This window comes from Elaeis guineensis, chromosome 13 (assembly GCF_000442705.2).
Source record: "Elaeis guineensis isolate ETL-2024a chromosome 13, EG11, whole genome shotgun sequence".
Taxonomy (NCBI): domain Eukaryota; kingdom Viridiplantae; phylum Streptophyta; class Magnoliopsida; order Arecales; family Arecaceae; genus Elaeis; species Elaeis guineensis.
Genome location: NC_026005.2, coordinates 44,744,377 through 44,761,717, shown reverse-complemented (window position 1 = coordinate 44,761,717; position 17,341 = coordinate 44,744,377). Strand labels below are relative to the sequence as shown.

General features: G+C 38.6%; 1 protein-coding gene across 4 annotated transcripts; it reads right to left on the bottom strand.

Annotated features, from left to right (window-relative positions):
- Positions 1 to 400: 400 nt before the first annotated feature.
- Positions 401 to 12,852, bottom strand: LOC105033904 (transcription termination factor MTERF9, chloroplastic). Of its 4 annotated transcripts, none has more exons than XM_073247348.1 (7): positions 12,562 to 12,852; positions 3,039 to 3,251; positions 2,247 to 2,939; positions 1,458 to 2,153; positions 1,309 to 1,359; positions 736 to 812; positions 401 to 565 (listed from the first exon to the last, which is right to left on the bottom strand). In XM_073247348.1, exons 1-4 carry the CDS (start codon positions 12,805 to 12,807, stop codon positions 1,836 to 1,838), a joined length of 1,470 nt encoding a protein of 489 aa, XP_073103449.1. In that variant the 5' UTR covers positions 12,808 to 12,852; the 3' UTR covers positions 401 to 565; positions 736 to 812; positions 1,309 to 1,359; positions 1,458 to 1,835. The 4 variants fall into 4 exon arrangements, with proteins under 4 accessions (XP_073103449.1, XP_010907181.1, XP_010907179.1 ...); XM_010908879.4 differs by having other exon boundaries at positions 401 to 812; positions 1,458 to 1,586; positions 1,688 to 2,153; XM_010908877.4 differs by having other exon boundaries at positions 401 to 812; positions 1,458 to 1,548; positions 1,688 to 2,153.
- Positions 12,853 to 17,341: the final 4,489 nt, after the last annotated feature.

Sequence of the window (17,341 nt, the reverse complement as noted above, 5' to 3'; positions counted from 1 at the left end):
TAGTTCTTGGTATTTTCAGGGAACTTGAACCCTATCATTGCTGATGGATGTCTTTCACTGCTAACCTCTGAAAATATACTGGTCCAAAGCAGAGCCCCAAATGGCAAAAATAACAGCAACATGAAAACAAACATGACCTTCAGTCTCAAGCATACAAAGAAATCACTTTTTCTGGACTGACTGCACCTCAAGTTTCTGCTCCTTTTTTTTTTTCTTGGACACCATCAACCATGCCACAGAGTTGCATAAGTGGCAAACAGAATGAGAGGCTTGCTAAAGAACTGATTCAAAAGACACCCATCCACTTGTCACCAAATATAGTTCACGAGAAGATGGGCTCGTGCTTCTGACTTAAAACAACAGCCTTAGTTCAATGAATTTAACTCGTTCCCTTCACAAATGCAATTTAAACATGATCTGTATCCTGCATTTTGATTCTCTAATTTCGAAATGGACAGTACAACCAGACTACTTCAAGATCACCAGTATAACCTGATACTCAATCTTTGGTGGTTGTACCAGTACAACACCTTGCTTACAGAATGTCATACCATGCCTGCAAGTCCTGATCAGAAGCAACAGGACTCAAAATTACAAGAGGCATACCGTAGAAGCGTAAATCCAATAAAGACAAATCTAATCCAAAAACTAAAATTCAATATATTCCTCTTCAATCTTCTCAATAAATCTGAGCCTGCTCAATCTCAAACTCAAAAAGGTACACAGCTATATCACCTTCCATTCCACATCTATCTTCTTATCCACTTTCAATCCAATTTGTAAAGAGTCTCCCCAATTAAGGCAATCTTTTCCTGTGACATCCGACAAATATTTGTTAGAAACTGTAGCTTCTAACCTTCCCTATGACCATTTACACTGCATGCACGCACATACATCACACACAGAGAGAGAGAGAGAGAGAGAGAGAGAGAGTGACCAGCAGATGCCTCCAATGCATTTGAGATTACAGGCTTATGCATAAGCAAGCTTGTCCATTCATGGTATCAGATGTGATCATATAACTCTAGTATAATTAAGAATATGAAGAACCTTATTTCCAAGGGGGACAAAGGAAAATAACCGCAAAGTTGTTATAGGAATACCATTGCCAAATACTGCAACAGACAGTCAGACACCATGTAGTAATTTACAGTTACGTTTTGTTAAAATTCTATTAGAAATTCCAAGGGGGTATGGTTGCACATGTATTAGTCTAATGTAAAAGGGAAAACAATATACTAATGACAGTCTTCTAAATCCACCACATGCCGAGCTTTTAATTGTCCAAAATAATGCAACAATACTCACCTTATTGTACTTAGCATTGCAGCAGCTGGGTTTGCAGATCTGGAGATGAGCCTGGAAGCAACCAAGAAGGTAAATGTTAGCACTCCTACAATAAGCAGGTTTTTAACGCATACCAATACAATCATCTCAGATTCAGAGGAAGAGTTAACCTCATAGGTAGAGGTGGAGCTGCTTGCTTTGCCTAGTAAACACAGGTGGTTGGTTAGTGAACGTTCTCCCACTTCCGAGCAGCCCAAAGAGCTATATAAGCACCATGATGAAATAAACAACATAAATTTCTGTAAAAGGTTTGGTCTTTTAGAACCTTCATGGTGGTAATATCATCTGAAAAACAAAAGAAGAAATGGGCCAGAAGTAGGCCAGCCAGCAAAGATCTTACTTGCTCTATGGATATTGGTTGTTCCAGAAAGTAATCTTCTGAACAACAACAAGAAACTGATATTTAACAAACCGTCCAGGGACTCAAGCCATGCTTCCAGAAATTTTATTAGTAACCTTGGCACTTCTTTGAGGGCAATGCAGGTCAGCTATCTTTTCCTTTCATACATCCGAGCAAAGTCTTCGATTAGCAAATGCTGTCTAAATGTCAAATACTTCTCTAAACTAGTTCCAGCCCATTGTTGACAGAAACACTCATCAGTAGGAACGAGCGAGCTCAGAGGAAATGGACCCTTTGGAGCCTTCTTTAGGGAAACCAAGAACATGTGACGAGGTCGAATCCGTTGCTCCAGAGACAAGCTTAAGTACACGGGATATTTTGTCAGGGAGTGCACCTCATTGTGAAGTTCATTAACCAGATAAAGATACTTGGGCCTCAGATTCCCCTCCAACGACAAAGATAATACCTGGAAAGAAGAGTATGAGCTATATGATGAGGTATGCTTAAATGTCAAAATTTGCTACCCAAAAACTCAGAAAAGGATAAAATGAAGCTTAACCTGCGTAAGATTTGTTAATACTTTCAGGATATCAGAATCACGCATCCCAATGCCCCTAAGAAAGTTGATTCTAGGCAATATTCCATCCTTAATGCTGTAATGAAGGAGCTGTGGATGCTTGGTGACCATCTTGACTACATTATCTCTGGGTGCCCCTAATTCCCTTGATAGAAAGGAGAAGCGAGAAGTCCATGAGTTATCAATCCTTTGGACCAAAATTTGGGGGCTCAGCTGCACCACTTTGCTGACATCACTTTCCTTGATACCTACTTCTTCAACCAAATACCTGATTGTTGGCTTTAGAGAATGCTCGACACTGTAAGAGAATAAAGATGGAGCAGCAGTAATTGTTGGACCTATTCGCGAATCTGGAATTCCAATGCTAACCAAAAAGGCAACATGGGACTTCAGATTGTTTTCAACAGTATACTCCAGAATTTGGGGCTGCCTCATAAGTATCCTTTTGATGTCTCTATGTTTGACACCAACACTCAACAAAAACTCCAATCTTTCCTTCGCAGAAGCCAGGTTCATCTGCAGGCAAAGCATATGCCTCTCATAGATGGATACAAAATGGGATTCTTTCAATCCAAATGTGCTCAAGTATTCAATTATCGGGAACCACTTCTCATCAAAATCAAGTTCCTCTACAAGTTTTTGGAACCTGCTTTTAGTAAATTTTCCATTCTTCAGCTGCAACCAACAGAAATACATGAATATTTTTTGTGCTGTTCCAATTGAACAAGGGCAAGATGAGAAGACGTGTCTATGCCATTTAACCATGAAAAATACCTTTTCTTTGCTATCCAACTCCACAGCATCCTTTTTGGATGTTCTGCCTGCAGTACGGTAGTAGTCTGGTGAATTTGTTTTCCTTGGGATGACTATGTCATGTGCATCAGAGGACCAATATGCTCGCTTCGGGCTTTGTCTGGTTTTTGAGAATCTTCTTTTCATCCGTTCTCTTTGGGCTTGTTGACTGGCTTCAAAATCTGCAAAATGGTCCTGAAAAATAATACAAAATGAGAAAAATAATCACAATGATGATATCACAAGAAGTCTCCTATCAGGAAATTTTTTTGAATTATTAAGGCAATTGAATCAAGACTGAGTACATTAATTTCAAAATATATACTTATTGAGTTCATAATGAATACCAATCATTTCTTCTCCTTCTCAATATGAAAATATCATAGCAACATATTGCTACTTCAATCTTACAAAAAATGAGTCTCAAGGCTGCAATGGATGAAGTCATACTATTGATAGACCAAAACATAATAACTCTAGCACAACAATACTTCATAGACTAAGATTTACCTTCTGATTTTTGCCCTTATTTCATATTTTACATGTCCCAAATAACTTGCTTCATCTGGAAATTAGGTTTGATTGTTAAACCTTGAGCCCTGAAATGATAAATTGACACTGCTAAGCTCAAGGAGCAGGAATCTGTACTCTGAAAGCCAGAAGGGATTTCATTCAAAAAAATTCATCTGAAGACTTTAGCCAAAAGACAATCCGGACATCTAGGAGATGGATGTTACAATCTAGAACTTCCCGATGACAATTATATGAAAAAACTGTGTTAGCAAAAAAAAAAAGGGGTACCGCAGGAGGATTTGGGTTGTGGTGGATGCAGATTCTGGAAATTATTTACAAGGAAGCTAGAAGTATAAACAGAGTGCTGAAGATCTTGAGAATGGAAACAAACATGCATCTTTAACCATGACCAAAATGTTACATCCAAACAAATTGGAGCAAAAGCAAATACGAAACTGTCAAATTACTAGTGTCTGGTATGAAAATTGTCATCATTGATTGATAAAGCATTGGGATATATGAAAAAATTGTCCAGCTATCATGGAAGCCCAATTCAAGAATTTATGGAGAGAAATTGGAGCATGGTATGAGCTATAAAGTTTCCATTCGAGACATTTACTCTTAGATGGAATATCTCGAATGCTCGACTTAGCAAGCATAACTTATGCATAGGATAGGGCTGGAATAGGCTAGGTTGGGTCAGGCTTTAATGCAGGCTGGGCCCGGCCTAGAAACAATTATCTGGCTTTATGCTAGGTAATTGTTTCATGCATTAGCATAGTGCGAAGAGAAAAGGAAAGGAGAGAGATCATGACGAGGGGGGGAGGGGGGGAGAGAGAGAGAGGAGAGATCAGGTATATTGGAGTAAGGCCAGCAAAATATGATTTGACCCACCAACCCGATCCGTGTTCGACCTGCCATAAACAGATTTGGATTTAGGCTAGATAGATTCGGATCATAAATAGATTGATCTGTTTGATCCGTTTAATATATGGATTGGATTTGGATTTCAAATATTTGATCCGTTTAACTTATTTAACCTATGTAATATTCAAATCGGATGGAGTCAAATAATTTATTTAACCCATTTAACCTGTTTAACTTGTTTAAAATCTGCTTAACCTATTTCTGACCCGTTTAACCTAATCTATTTAAGATGTTTAACCCATTAAAAACCCATTAAACCTGTTTAACCCATTTAACTTGACCCGTTTAATAAACAAGTTAAGCGGATTAAATTAGGTTACCTGCTTAATAAACAGGTCGGATTCAGGTTTGAATTTTTTCGACTAGTTTAACCCATAATAAACAAGTCGCATTCAGGTTTGGATTTTTTTGACCAATTTCATAAACAAATTGGATCTAGGTTGAGAATTTTTTGACCCGACCCCCATTGACCCGACTCAATCCAATTGCCACCCCTATATTGGAGGGAGAGGAGATCGAGAGAGAAAGAGGAGAGGAGATCAAGAGAGGAGAGAGATCGAGAGAGATCATGAGGGGAGAGAGAGAGAGGAGAGATGAGGTACATTGGAGGGAGAGATAGAGATTAGGAGATGGGAGAATGGACAGTGGGGAAGGAGAACAACAAGGTCAAATAGAGAAGGGGTGTGTTTAGGAGTGGAGAGTGAGAGAGAGGGAGAGAAGGGAGCACTAGAGAGGGAGAACAAAGAGGGGGGAGAGAGAGAGAGGAGAAGAGAGTAGTGCAGACCTTTGGGCTCAAGCTTTGGCCGATTGGGCCCTATCAAAATTTTAGGCCCTAGACTAATCTGATTCTTTTCTCAGGCCTGGCCTAGAGCCCAATCAGATGTTGGCATGGCCTAACAAGCCTTGGACCAGCCTAAGTCCATTTCCAACACTAAATAGATTATCCAATTACAACAAAATGTGAATATTTTTTATTGGTGTTGTGCCTGATTCATCTTTAACTAAAGTTGAGACAGTAGTTTCCATGTTCCATTTCTTTCGTGTGTTTGGGATCCAAATATGTTAACCTAACCTAGATTGACAATACGAACTAGAAAGCAAAAATATATGCCAGCTTGATGCAAATAATTGGATCCTGCATTGCCCCAAACTCATTCGTACACACAATCAGAAGGTGTATGCTTCAAGAGCATTAAATGGTACATAGAGATGAACAATATACCAAAGTCATAAATATATAAGTAAAAATGTCATCAGCATAAATATGACTAAAAATACTGTTTCCTTTATTCTTTTACTTTAACATGTTCCCGAGGCTTTTTGTAATGTTTGGACTTTGGATTGATACCTAAATTTACCAAACGATGAAGTTTCTTTCCTTGTTGCTAAGATATGAATGTAAGAGTGCGTATCTTAGTCAAATAAAATCATAATTTTTACATAAAATTTTCTTGCACAACATCTTGTACCTTCAATCTTTTTCTCCTATGCATAAAACTGCTCATTAAAAAAATGATAGTGCCCTGAAAGGATATAGCCTTGTTGACCACCTAGTTATGCAAGAACAAAGTCAACTAATCAACCAGTTAAAGTAAACCAATTATGGAACATCATTTTTGTCTTTCAAATTTTGTTAACATGTGTTCTACTTATTTGTCTAGATGACTTGAATATGACTTTTGGTTTCCTCTAGAGATTGACAAGTGAATCACATAGAAAAGGACATCTAGAAGAAGTTTCTTTCTCAGTAAATCTGTTACTGCCTGGTATAACTGCATAAAAGGTAGTTTTTGCCGGCATAATTACTCAATGGTAGTTATTCATAAGGAAACCACCACCAATTCTCTCTATAAATATTGGTGGGGCCTATCAGATGAAGGATGACTATAGACACAAAATCCAACATCAAAAATGGTTTTCTGCATTGAAGCAGGTTTGTACGCTTTCTTTACCTTGCATCTTTTATGTTTTCATTGTTATCTTGTCGGTTTTATGTTGTATTCTTTTATCTATTGTATCTTGAGATTCTTTTATGTCATTTTAGGTATAATCTTTCGATCCTTCAATGGATATCTTCATTGATTTTGTGTCATGTTACAACCAGTTAAAACAATGCTTCAATTGGGATGCAGCATTTACAAGAAGACTATAATGAATCATGAATCAATTCATGAAAAACCTTAAAAATCAAATTAAGGTCTATGTTATAACTACAATCATTGACCGCATGAAATTTTTAAGTTCCAGACAGAGATACAAAACCAAGAACCTAACAACACATTTTTAACTGGTGACTGTCAGCTGGTAACTAGTGACAGACGACCATTAACTAGTGACTGTCAACCAGTAATTGGTGGCAGACAGCATGCCAGTGATCAGAAAGAAAAATGAATCAACAAGTCCATGCAAGTGGAACCTCCTAGATTGCCTATAAGCTTCCACCATTACAGAAAAACAAGATAGACCAAGTATAGCTCCTTCATGTTCATTGTTTGAGCAACTTTGCTTCCATCGCCACACAAAATGTTGATTGAAACCCTGAATCATACCATATTTGCCATAGTCAACAGTCATATCACTTAAGGATGTTAAGATTCAGCTTGTCATTAACCACCTCAGTTCCTTATTAGTGATTGATTTTCCTTTGGTGCATCAGCATATTGTTTCTTTATTTAGCTTTGTTTTACAACTTTTTTGTTGTTCTCTTATTTTCCTAGCATTTCACTTGTTCCATGAAAGCTAAATGCTCTCTCACATTCACACTCTGCACCTTTAGTATGATCAATTTTCCTTACAGTTATACATGCTCAACAGTTAAATAGATACCAAGGTGGTTGAGCATTAGCATTGGCCCACCTATCCCTGCAACTAGTACTAGACCTTTTATGTAGCTAGCATTTTGAAGAAATAAAAAGAAGGGCTGCAAGATTTCAAGATAAAAGTGATAGAGAGAGAAGTAGATTGGAATAGGAAAAGAAGAAATAGGAGAAGAAAAGAAGGTTGAATCCACCACAAGAAAGCTTTTCTTCATTAAAAATTCCATCATCACCATTTTAATTTTTGAATTGCCAGCAATCCCATATAAAAATAATAATCAAATGACACTAAAGACAAGCTCAAATAAATCGTAAACTTTCTCAATTATTATAGTATTTTTATACAAGGACTCTTCTAACACAACTTTAACAACAAGTGTTTCCAAATCAGCCAAAATATTGGCTTTCATAATCAAAAGGAATTTCTAATTAAAAATTCAAATTCTTGGGGAGTTTAAACTATAATTCTCTAAACATTTTTAAAATTTGAACTCTGAAATATCCTGATAGTAAAAATAATAAAAATAGCATAAACTCAATTTACATCACCTTTCCAGATATAGCGAGTCCATAGGTCAACATGTTTTTTTCAGGCTTGCTTCAAGCCAGTACAAGTTGGGCTTTCTTAAATTTTCCTTACATATAAGTTCAATTATTCCTGTGATTGGTTTAATTTAAAAAAGTGCAGATTTCTTAAGGCTGTTATAAAATTTATATTAGAAAACAGTCATCTAATATCTATTTATAAAAGGTCATAGAAAAGACTGGAGAAGATTTATTTTTTTTTTTTCTGGTCTTCACAGTGATTAGTTTAATTTTAAAAAGTGCAGATATCTTAAGGCTGTTATAAAATTTGTATTAGAAAACAGTCATGAGTCATCTAATATAAATTTATAAAAGGTCAAACATTTATAGAAGGTGCATCTTACACAGATCCCACATATAAATCGACTACTTGACTGTTTATCCATCTCTTTAAGTCACAAACTCTATCAAATATTCATACACCTGTCTGCTCATATATGACAAAAAAAAAGGCCTATTTTCTTTTGATAATCAAAGTTCAAAATCAAATTTCATCAAAAAAAAATAAAACTTAAATATTAAAGAATTAGTTATAGAAGATTCAACTTTCCTAATCAACCTTATGGCATCGGAATTATAATAAAGCAAAATAAAGTAATCCTAATCATGAAATCAAAGTAATGAAATCACAAATAATATGGAATTGTATGGCAAGAACCAGAATTTCTTTTTAATTGGTTCCTAGATTCTAGATATTTATTTGATTGCATCAAGGTTTTAGACAAAGGTGTCCTAATTTTTCCATGGAATGGGACACCCTGCCATCCCATCCCATTCTGACAGCAGTCCCGATTATGCATTCCAATAGATACCGTATATCTTTTACCCCTTTTTCTTTCTTCTCTCTTTCTTTCTTTCTTTTTTCTTTCTTCCCTTCTTTCCTTTCTTTTCCTCTTCCCTTCTTTCCTTTCCTTCTCTCTTCTTTTCTTTTTTTTCATTTTTCTTCTTCTTTCCTTTCATGTTCTACCTTTTCTTCATCTTTTCTTCCTTTCCTTCTTTCCTATTTCTTCTTCTCAACCTATGTGGATGGGTTTCGAAGTCCCAAACCCATCCCAATCCTATTTTCTCATAAAAATAGGACGGGATGAGATGGCTGGGACGCCCCCTGTCCTATCGGGACTTACACCTTGGGTATGATTATCAAAATGATGCAAACATTCAGCTCATACAGTACATCTTGCTTATGTACAAAAAAAATCTATTTAATTTTATCATATGTATATGCACAATTGTGCATTTCTAATATGGGCTACTAAATAACAAGGGCAACCAACTTTTTTACCTTCCTAACAAACATACCAAAAACAATGAGACAAACACTAACATACCAATGTAACCAATTTATTATTTTCCAACCTCATTCTATAAAATGATTTCAGAAATGGCATGGCCATAAACTCATTTACTTTTAAAAAGCATGCGAAAGCTCCAAACAAAGAAAGTTACCTAAACCCTAATCTCTCAACGTATCTACGACCATTTTCAAAATCTCATTATTCCTCGGGGCAACAATTTAAAAGGAGCAGGAACCCATCTGGTATGACATTTTAGTAGGAGAGAAAAAAAGAGTATTGTTTTACTAAAGTTTGCTGGTGTACAATGTCAAGGACCAAGAAAGATTTTATGACAATCATGCTCTTGTCATTGATCATGGAGAGAGCTAAAGGATTTTAAAGAAGTAAAATTTTTGCGATATTATACAATAAAATAAAGCATGTACATTAAGAACAATATTATATAATATTGTTTTCTACGTGACATCCCCTCTAGGCCATGCCAAAAATGAAAGCACATAAGAGACTAAATAAATAAAAATGAATATAAAAATTAAAAGCATTTTACAATTCAGAAACAATATTACCTATATTCTGGATTAAATTAGTATTTTTTTCTAAGATATCCTGATGACCAATGAAAATGCAACTCTTTACTAGAATGTCCAGGTTGATGATCATTAAATGCCATTTGTGGAATGTGAAATGATGCTATGTCATTGTCTTACAACAAAAATTAAATTACATATCAAACAAATCTCCTAAATAAATTACTTTCCTCTGAGTTCTTAGAGAACCTTTATACCCAACCTTTTTAATAGGATAAACCAGTTTGATGACTCTAGGGATCACTGAGCCAAGAGAATACAGCTTGGCAACACAAAGAGAAATCCTTGAATATACCAAAACAAAATAAATATAAGGTTCACTTTAATTTCAAAAAAGAATTAAAGATAATGTGATATCATGTCAGTTTTGGATTACAATAAAGATTAATGCATAATGAGACAAATGGATGAGAAGCTTACATCTACATCCATTGCATCTTTCTTCCATCCAAAGGTTATATCTAGAAAATCTAGTGCAGTAGACATCCTCTATTTGATGCATGACAGAAGTAGTTCAAGATTAAAAGAAGTTAGATTCATCTTCTTGTCCAAATGAAGGGTTTGCCTTAGAAAGAAAGGGTAGCATTAAAAGGTGAGTATGAGACCCCCTGTTTATGTAAAATTGTGCATGACCGTATATAAAATCTCCAAATAAAACCAAAAAGAAATTTTCCTGAGGCATGGTATTGATGGTAGAAAATCATAAAATATGGCTATTGATGGTGGAAGTCTTAAACTCTCAATGGTGATTGTGAATTAACTTATCTCAGAATGAAGCTAAAGAACAAAGTTTAGTTCACCAAACCTAGGTAAATGGATGGAAGTGCTAGTCTCCGGTCAAAGCTCTTTCAAAAAATAACTTCAAACTCTGGAGTGTAAAGTATGTGGAATGAAGTACTGATGTCTAGCCAAAAGCGCTTTCAGCAATTATTTTGAACAAGGATCACCAATTCGGAATCGAGCACCATGCCGGTCGACCGGCAGGACGAGTCGATACATCCTTATACCGGACCGTACTGGGCCCGAACAGACACAAAAATGGGGGACGAACTAGGGAAGAAAAGAGAGAAAAAGAGAGGGAAAGAAGGAATGGAAGGTCGGCGAAGATACCTGCGGTGGCTGCTGGAAGGTTGTAGAGGCCGCTGAGGCCTCCCAGGCTCCACAGTATGCAAGAAAAACTAAAAGAAGAGAGAGATAGAAAGAGAGATGAACGAGAGGGTAAAGGAGGAAGGGGAAGGTGACGGAGAGGCCGTCAGAGGGCTGTCGAACTGCCCAAAACCCCCCACGGCCACCATGGGTTCAAAACAGGCGCTAAGCCTCTATTTCATTAGATTTTTTTAAAAAATATCCAACGAAACAATGAAGCCGACAATGAATATTTAAAAAAATCCGATGAAATAGGGGCTTTGCCCGTTTCGAACCTGCAGTAGCCACAGAGGCTTTTTGGCCGTCCGATGGCCATGGCGGCGTCGCCGCTGCCTTCCCCTCCCTCCTCTCTTCTCCTTTTTCATCTCTTTCTATCTCTTTCTTCTCAGTTTCTCACTTTCTCTCGCGGAGGATCCGGAATCTCGACGGCCCTCCAGCGGCCTCGACAGACCACCACTGGCTTTTCCCTCTCCTTCCCTCCCCTCCTCTCTCTTCCTCTCTTTCCTTCTCCCGCGCTTTGTTTTTGCCGGTGTTTTGAATCGGGTGCCCGAACTGTACTCGTTAGCCACTGATACGGTTCGGCAATACCTCGAACCATCCAATTTGGATTGGTTCGGCAAACCATGATATTGAACTCTAACCGTAAAATTATTAATGCATGCACCTAATTTTGTTCAAATTAGATCCGCCATGAAGCTACAAGTCTATAATATATAGTGGATGATACATCCTCTTTTGCTTGATGGAAAGGGGACAAAATAGCAAGCTTACATCAACTGCCAAAAAAGTGAAATATCATCTTGAGAGTGGACATATTGCATAAGACTCACTTGGGTATTCCATGCATAGTATGTTATATAGATAATTATAATACTAGACAATTTCTCACTCCAAAGAAAAGAAGAAGAAGAAGAAAACAAAAAAACTACCAATGAAATTACCTCTAAGAATTAGCTCTAATTTCCTAACCTTGGCAGCTTAGCAAGAGAGGGCTTATGAACCTAAAATATAATTGGCCAATTGGAGAGCAAGGAGACCTACCATGTTAGTAGCAATTGAAGCTTATGCAACCAAACAATAAGCCTCCAAAATTCCCCTTGAAAGAATAGAAACAAAAAGAGAAATCGACGTCATGTGCTTGCATTTTTCATACAAATAAGTTCGAAGATCAGTTTTTGGTAACATTGAGGAAGTGAGGTAGTGAGAGAGATCATGGGGGAGAAATCACAAAGGTTAAAGCAGGTACGGTTTTTGACATCGCATGATAACAATATTATTAGCTCGCTCACATCTAGAATCAGCCAAATCATCATACAATTCCTCATCCAACCAATCAATCAAGCCTCGCACCATCCATAATAACTTAAAGACATCTAACGATTCATGCCAACAATTTTAGCAAAGACAAACTTTGACTTACCCTCACCATGGTGACTTTGCTGCCAAGGGAAAATGATCAAATGGGTACATTAACACTAAAAAAGGCAAATTCTCCAACAGAATTGGGACAATGCACAACCTACAGCTTACCAGCAACAACCAAAGAGCACTCCCTATTTACATTGCATAATAAATGAAGTTTAGAAAGAAACTCGGCTAAAAAGAAGGTAATAAAGAATTAAACCAAGAGACGTACATCGGATGGCAATGCCTCCTCCTCTTCTTCGCTATCCTCTTCGCCGCCGTCATCGTCATCGTCGTAAGGGGACGTCCGCCGGCCGGACCGCGACCTGCGGTTGGATTTGAGGATGCGGGGACTGGAATGGGAGGAGAAGACGGCGAAACCGACGCCGGCGCGGCGGGTGGCGTTGGGAGGAGGCGACGGGAGAGGAGGTGAGGGGAAGAACCGAGCGGAGTTAGAGTGCAGGCATAGGAGCGCCATGGTCCTGGATTCCTTTTTTTTCTACTAAAAAGGGGAGAGGAGGGCAGAAGGGACGCGACGAGGGAAAAATATCTGGATGTTTGATCCTCGTCCTTCGAACGTCTACTTCGTGGTCCCAATTAACGGCGTTACAAAATTACGTCAACGGAGAGATGACGGTTCGCTTGGAGAAGATCCGTTCGGCTTCTGGTTGTACCCTTCGCACCAAAGAATGATTCATCCATTCTCACGATATTCACCGTTGGATTGCACAGCTGCAAGGTCTGTGCGGATGGATGGAAGAAAAGTTCGAGTACTTTGAGAACTGTGTGAGGAATGATCCAACGGTTGATGTCGTGATAAAAGATCAGTCGTTCTTCAGATCTCCTATAAATCGCTTCAACGATGACGTACCTTCATTAAAACATTGTTTTTTTTTTTTAATTTTAAACTAGAATATATGATTATTCAAATAGAGATTCGTCTAAATGTCAAAACTATATATATATATATATATATATATATATATATATATATATATATATATATATATATATATATATATATATTTGTTTGGCTACACAATTCCATGAAATGATAACTCAAAAATATGGAGTTCTACTTTTTATTATATAAATAATTTAATTAAATTTTATAATTATTAATAATATATTACATAAATTTTAGAAAAAGACAAATTAGATAACACATAAATTGGACCTGCAGAAGTTACTCTTCCACCATTCATGTTACTTCACCACATGGCATAATTCACAATGCAATCACAACGAGGGCAAAAAGAATACAACAAACCAAGTGTTTGCATTAGATCTTTGAGCTATTAAAGCACTTTTGATGATAATTATAACAGTAATTATCTACCTAAATATATATTTTTCAAAAAGATAGATTGGACTCAAATCGGATCATGTCCCCTGCCGTCCGAATAGTATGGATCTCGATACGATTATTTTTGCCTAACAGAGAGAATCTATTAGCCCTTTGGATGATATGGCGTTTGAAAAGAAAATAAATGAGCATTGATGAGGACGAGAACTTGTTGCTTTCTATTTGGATGATCCGATGTTTGGGAAAAAAAAAAAATCTTCACAGGGACAAGACACTCATCCACTCTCCCTTTGTTTCAAATGGCTAACTTTACTATAATATCCTGGTCCAAAGAACAAACCAAAGCTCGGTCCATTTGACTAGCTTGGACATTGTTGCTCGGTCCATTTGACTAGCTTGGACATTGTTGGTTGTGGCCTGGCCTTTTAGCATGCGGCCTGGTGCAAAGCAAAGACCAAAATGGTCCAAGAAGGGCCACATAAATGGTAAAGTAGAGGCAAAAAAAAAAAAAAAAAAAAAAGAGACTCCAGATAGGATTGTTCTTCTCTCCAAATTTGTGAGATAAAATCCAACTTTGAGATAGATTCTAGTGCCCTCTTGGCTCTGTTTAGAGCCTTCCACCACCCTTCGATTCTTCATTGATGATCCCAACGTCTATCGGAGTAGCCTTCTTCCTTAGTTTTCTTCTCGAATGCCAGCCACTATTAGCTTTATGGCCATGGTCAACCATCGTCGAAAGCCATGTTAAGATAATTGGGTCCTTTTTCCTCTCTAATCCCACATGAAACCTTACCACTAAGCCACTGGCCAAGAAATCCAACGAAATCAAAAATATATATATATATTCTTGTTTCCAACTCATCACCACTTTTTTCTTTTTCTTTTTTTTTCTGATCACCTTTGCTGATGCTACTTTTAATGGAGCTCCGGTCAAACCTCTTCGTGCGTTTCTCATGATTGCACGATAAAATTGTGGTTGTCGTTGAGCGGTCTGCTATCCGGATCTAGCCGAAAATAGTCCATATTTTCTTCATTCTTTCTTTGATTTGTTGGTACCATCTGTCACTATTAATTACCGGACCAAGGACTCTTGGTTGCACCACCATGGGCCACTTCCCCGGCCATCATTTTTTTGGTGGGAAGATTTTCCTAACTTGAGGAAGAATGGGATTCAAGAATCTCACAAACGAAGGAAGAAGGAAAGAAAAAAAAAATTAAAAAAAATAAAAAAAATAGAAAAAAAATCTTTTCTCTCTATTCTATTCCCCTCTCAACACTCTCTCTCTAAAAAGTTGGGTGGACCATAGAGTGTCTTCTCCATACGACTAGATTTTTGAACTATTTAATGGCCATGCAATGTGTTGGTTTCTATCCAATCCTTATCAAACACTACTAGATTTTTTGGTCATTCTCGATTTGCTATTGAGCCACTTATACAGATGAAGTTGCTTTGATCAAATTGACTCAAACCATTACGCACTGCCAGCTAGTCAACTTTGTTCCATCCACTTAGTTTCTCTCTCTAGATTATTTCTCTCTCCTATGGCTTTTCTGGATCTTTGAAAAAATTGTCTCAATGAGTTTGATCAACCTCGATGAAGGGGGTCATGACTTGCAGCACTGGGTAAGTATACTAACATCGATCCTAGCTGGATTGGATATTACTAGATCTGATTGTCCATGATTCTATTGAGTTATCTGTACACTTGTTCAATCATGATTTGAGTAAATCACCTTAGTTAGATTGATTGAGATGCCAAACAATATCGCTTGATCAACTCCATTCCATCTTGTTAATTTTTCTATCTTTTGACATTCTCTCTTTACTTGATTTATGAACCCAATGAAAGATCCTCAACTCTGTTGTTTTGAATCGAAGTTGATCTGATAGACAGATTTTAAACCATCTTGTTAGTCCGTAGCATACTTGCACCATCTGAGCATTTGTCAAACATCTCAAGATCTAATCATTATTGATCTTTATCGAGTTCCTGTATTTTCAATGATTTTGGTTAACATTATGTTATTTGATCGAACTGGTCTTGGAGCACCGAACCATAATAATAGCCTCTACCATGGCTTTTGTCGAGTATTATTAATTTGATTATCCTCGATCTTTATTGAACCATCTGTATTCTAGTCTGATCTTGATCGGATAAAATTAACATGATTAGACTAACTTAGATTGTTGAATATGACTATCGTCAATACTATCATTCTATAATTAATCATATTCTTTTCAATTATTGGACTTGATTTTGTATAGGGATGTAGTTATCTCGATAAGAAAATGTTCAATGTAGGATACTACAACATGATTTATTAATTAAAGATTTTGAAAAGAAATGTTTGAAATTATTTGGATTAATTGAAGTACATGTGAGGTAAGTAATAATTCACTTTCTCTAAATTTTTTATTTATATTGTTGGTGCAAAAATCTGCCTGCACCGGAGAAGCTGGAGTCGAGGGAGTCGCGGCTGCCACCGGGACCTGCAAAGGAAGTCTAAACCGGAGGTGGGGTTGCTCCGGCAAGACCCTCCGACGCTCAAGTCAGTTCTCTGCCTCAACAAGAATGGAGTGCTCGAACGAAAATTTTAGCAGAATTTCTAGGTAAAAATGAAAGCTTAGAGAATAACGTATCTGGGATCCCCCTTTTATAGACGGAGGGGGCAACAGACTGATAGCGATGTCTGTAACCGTCCGGCAGCGGGCCGTCCAGAGTCAGGAGGAGTTTGTTGCGAAGAGTAGTGGAGCGGAATCGTGGCTATCACCGGGACATGCCACATGGAGTCTGTCGTGGGGAGTGGGGCGGTGTCCGTTGTCGCGACTTGCCAGAGGATGGAAGAATCGCGCGATATCCGTCGCAGGAAATGGAGCAGGATCGTGGGCATCATAGCGGTTGGCCAGGGAGTGATGGAGCCACACGGAATCCGTCGCAGGAAGTGGAGCAGAGTCGTGACCGTTACTGTGGCCATGCCAGAGAATGCAGGCCTGTCGGCTGAAGCTCGGCTGGAGTGTCTGGCGGGGAGAGGTGGTTAGCTACCCGTTTGAGAGGAGCCCGGAGTCCGGCTCCCGTAGGGGTTCGGACGAAGTCTTCCTTCAGTTAAAGTCGGGGACGAGGTCCGGCTCCCACGGGAGTCCGGACGGAGTCTTCCCGCAGCTGGAGTCGGAGACGAGGTCTGGCTCCCATAGGAGCCCGGGCGAAGTCCACCTGCAATCAAAATCAGGGGTGAAGTCCGGCTCCCTTAGGAGTCCAGACGAAGTTTACCAGCAGCCGGGGTTGAGGACGGAGCCCGGCTCCCGTAGGATTCTGGGCAAAACCTTCCCGCAACTAGGGTCGGGGACGAGATCCGGCTCCCGTAGGAGTCCGGGCTGAGTCTTCCTGCAGTTGGAGTTGTGGGTGAAGTCCGGCTTCCGTAGGAGTCCGGACGTAGTTTACCTGTAAGTGAAGTCGTGGGCGGGGCCCGGCTCCTGTAGGAGTCCGAGCAAAGTCCACCTGCAGCCAGAGTTGGGAACGAGGTCCGGCTCCCGTAGGAGTCCGGGCGAAACCTTCCCGCAGCTGGAGCTGGAGACAAGGTCTGGCTCCTGTAGGAGCCCAGGCAAAGTCCACCTGCAATCAAAATCAGGGGTGAAGTCTGACTCCCTTAGGAGTTCGGACGAAGTTTACCAGCAGTCGGGGTCGAGGACAGAGCCCGGCTCCTGTAG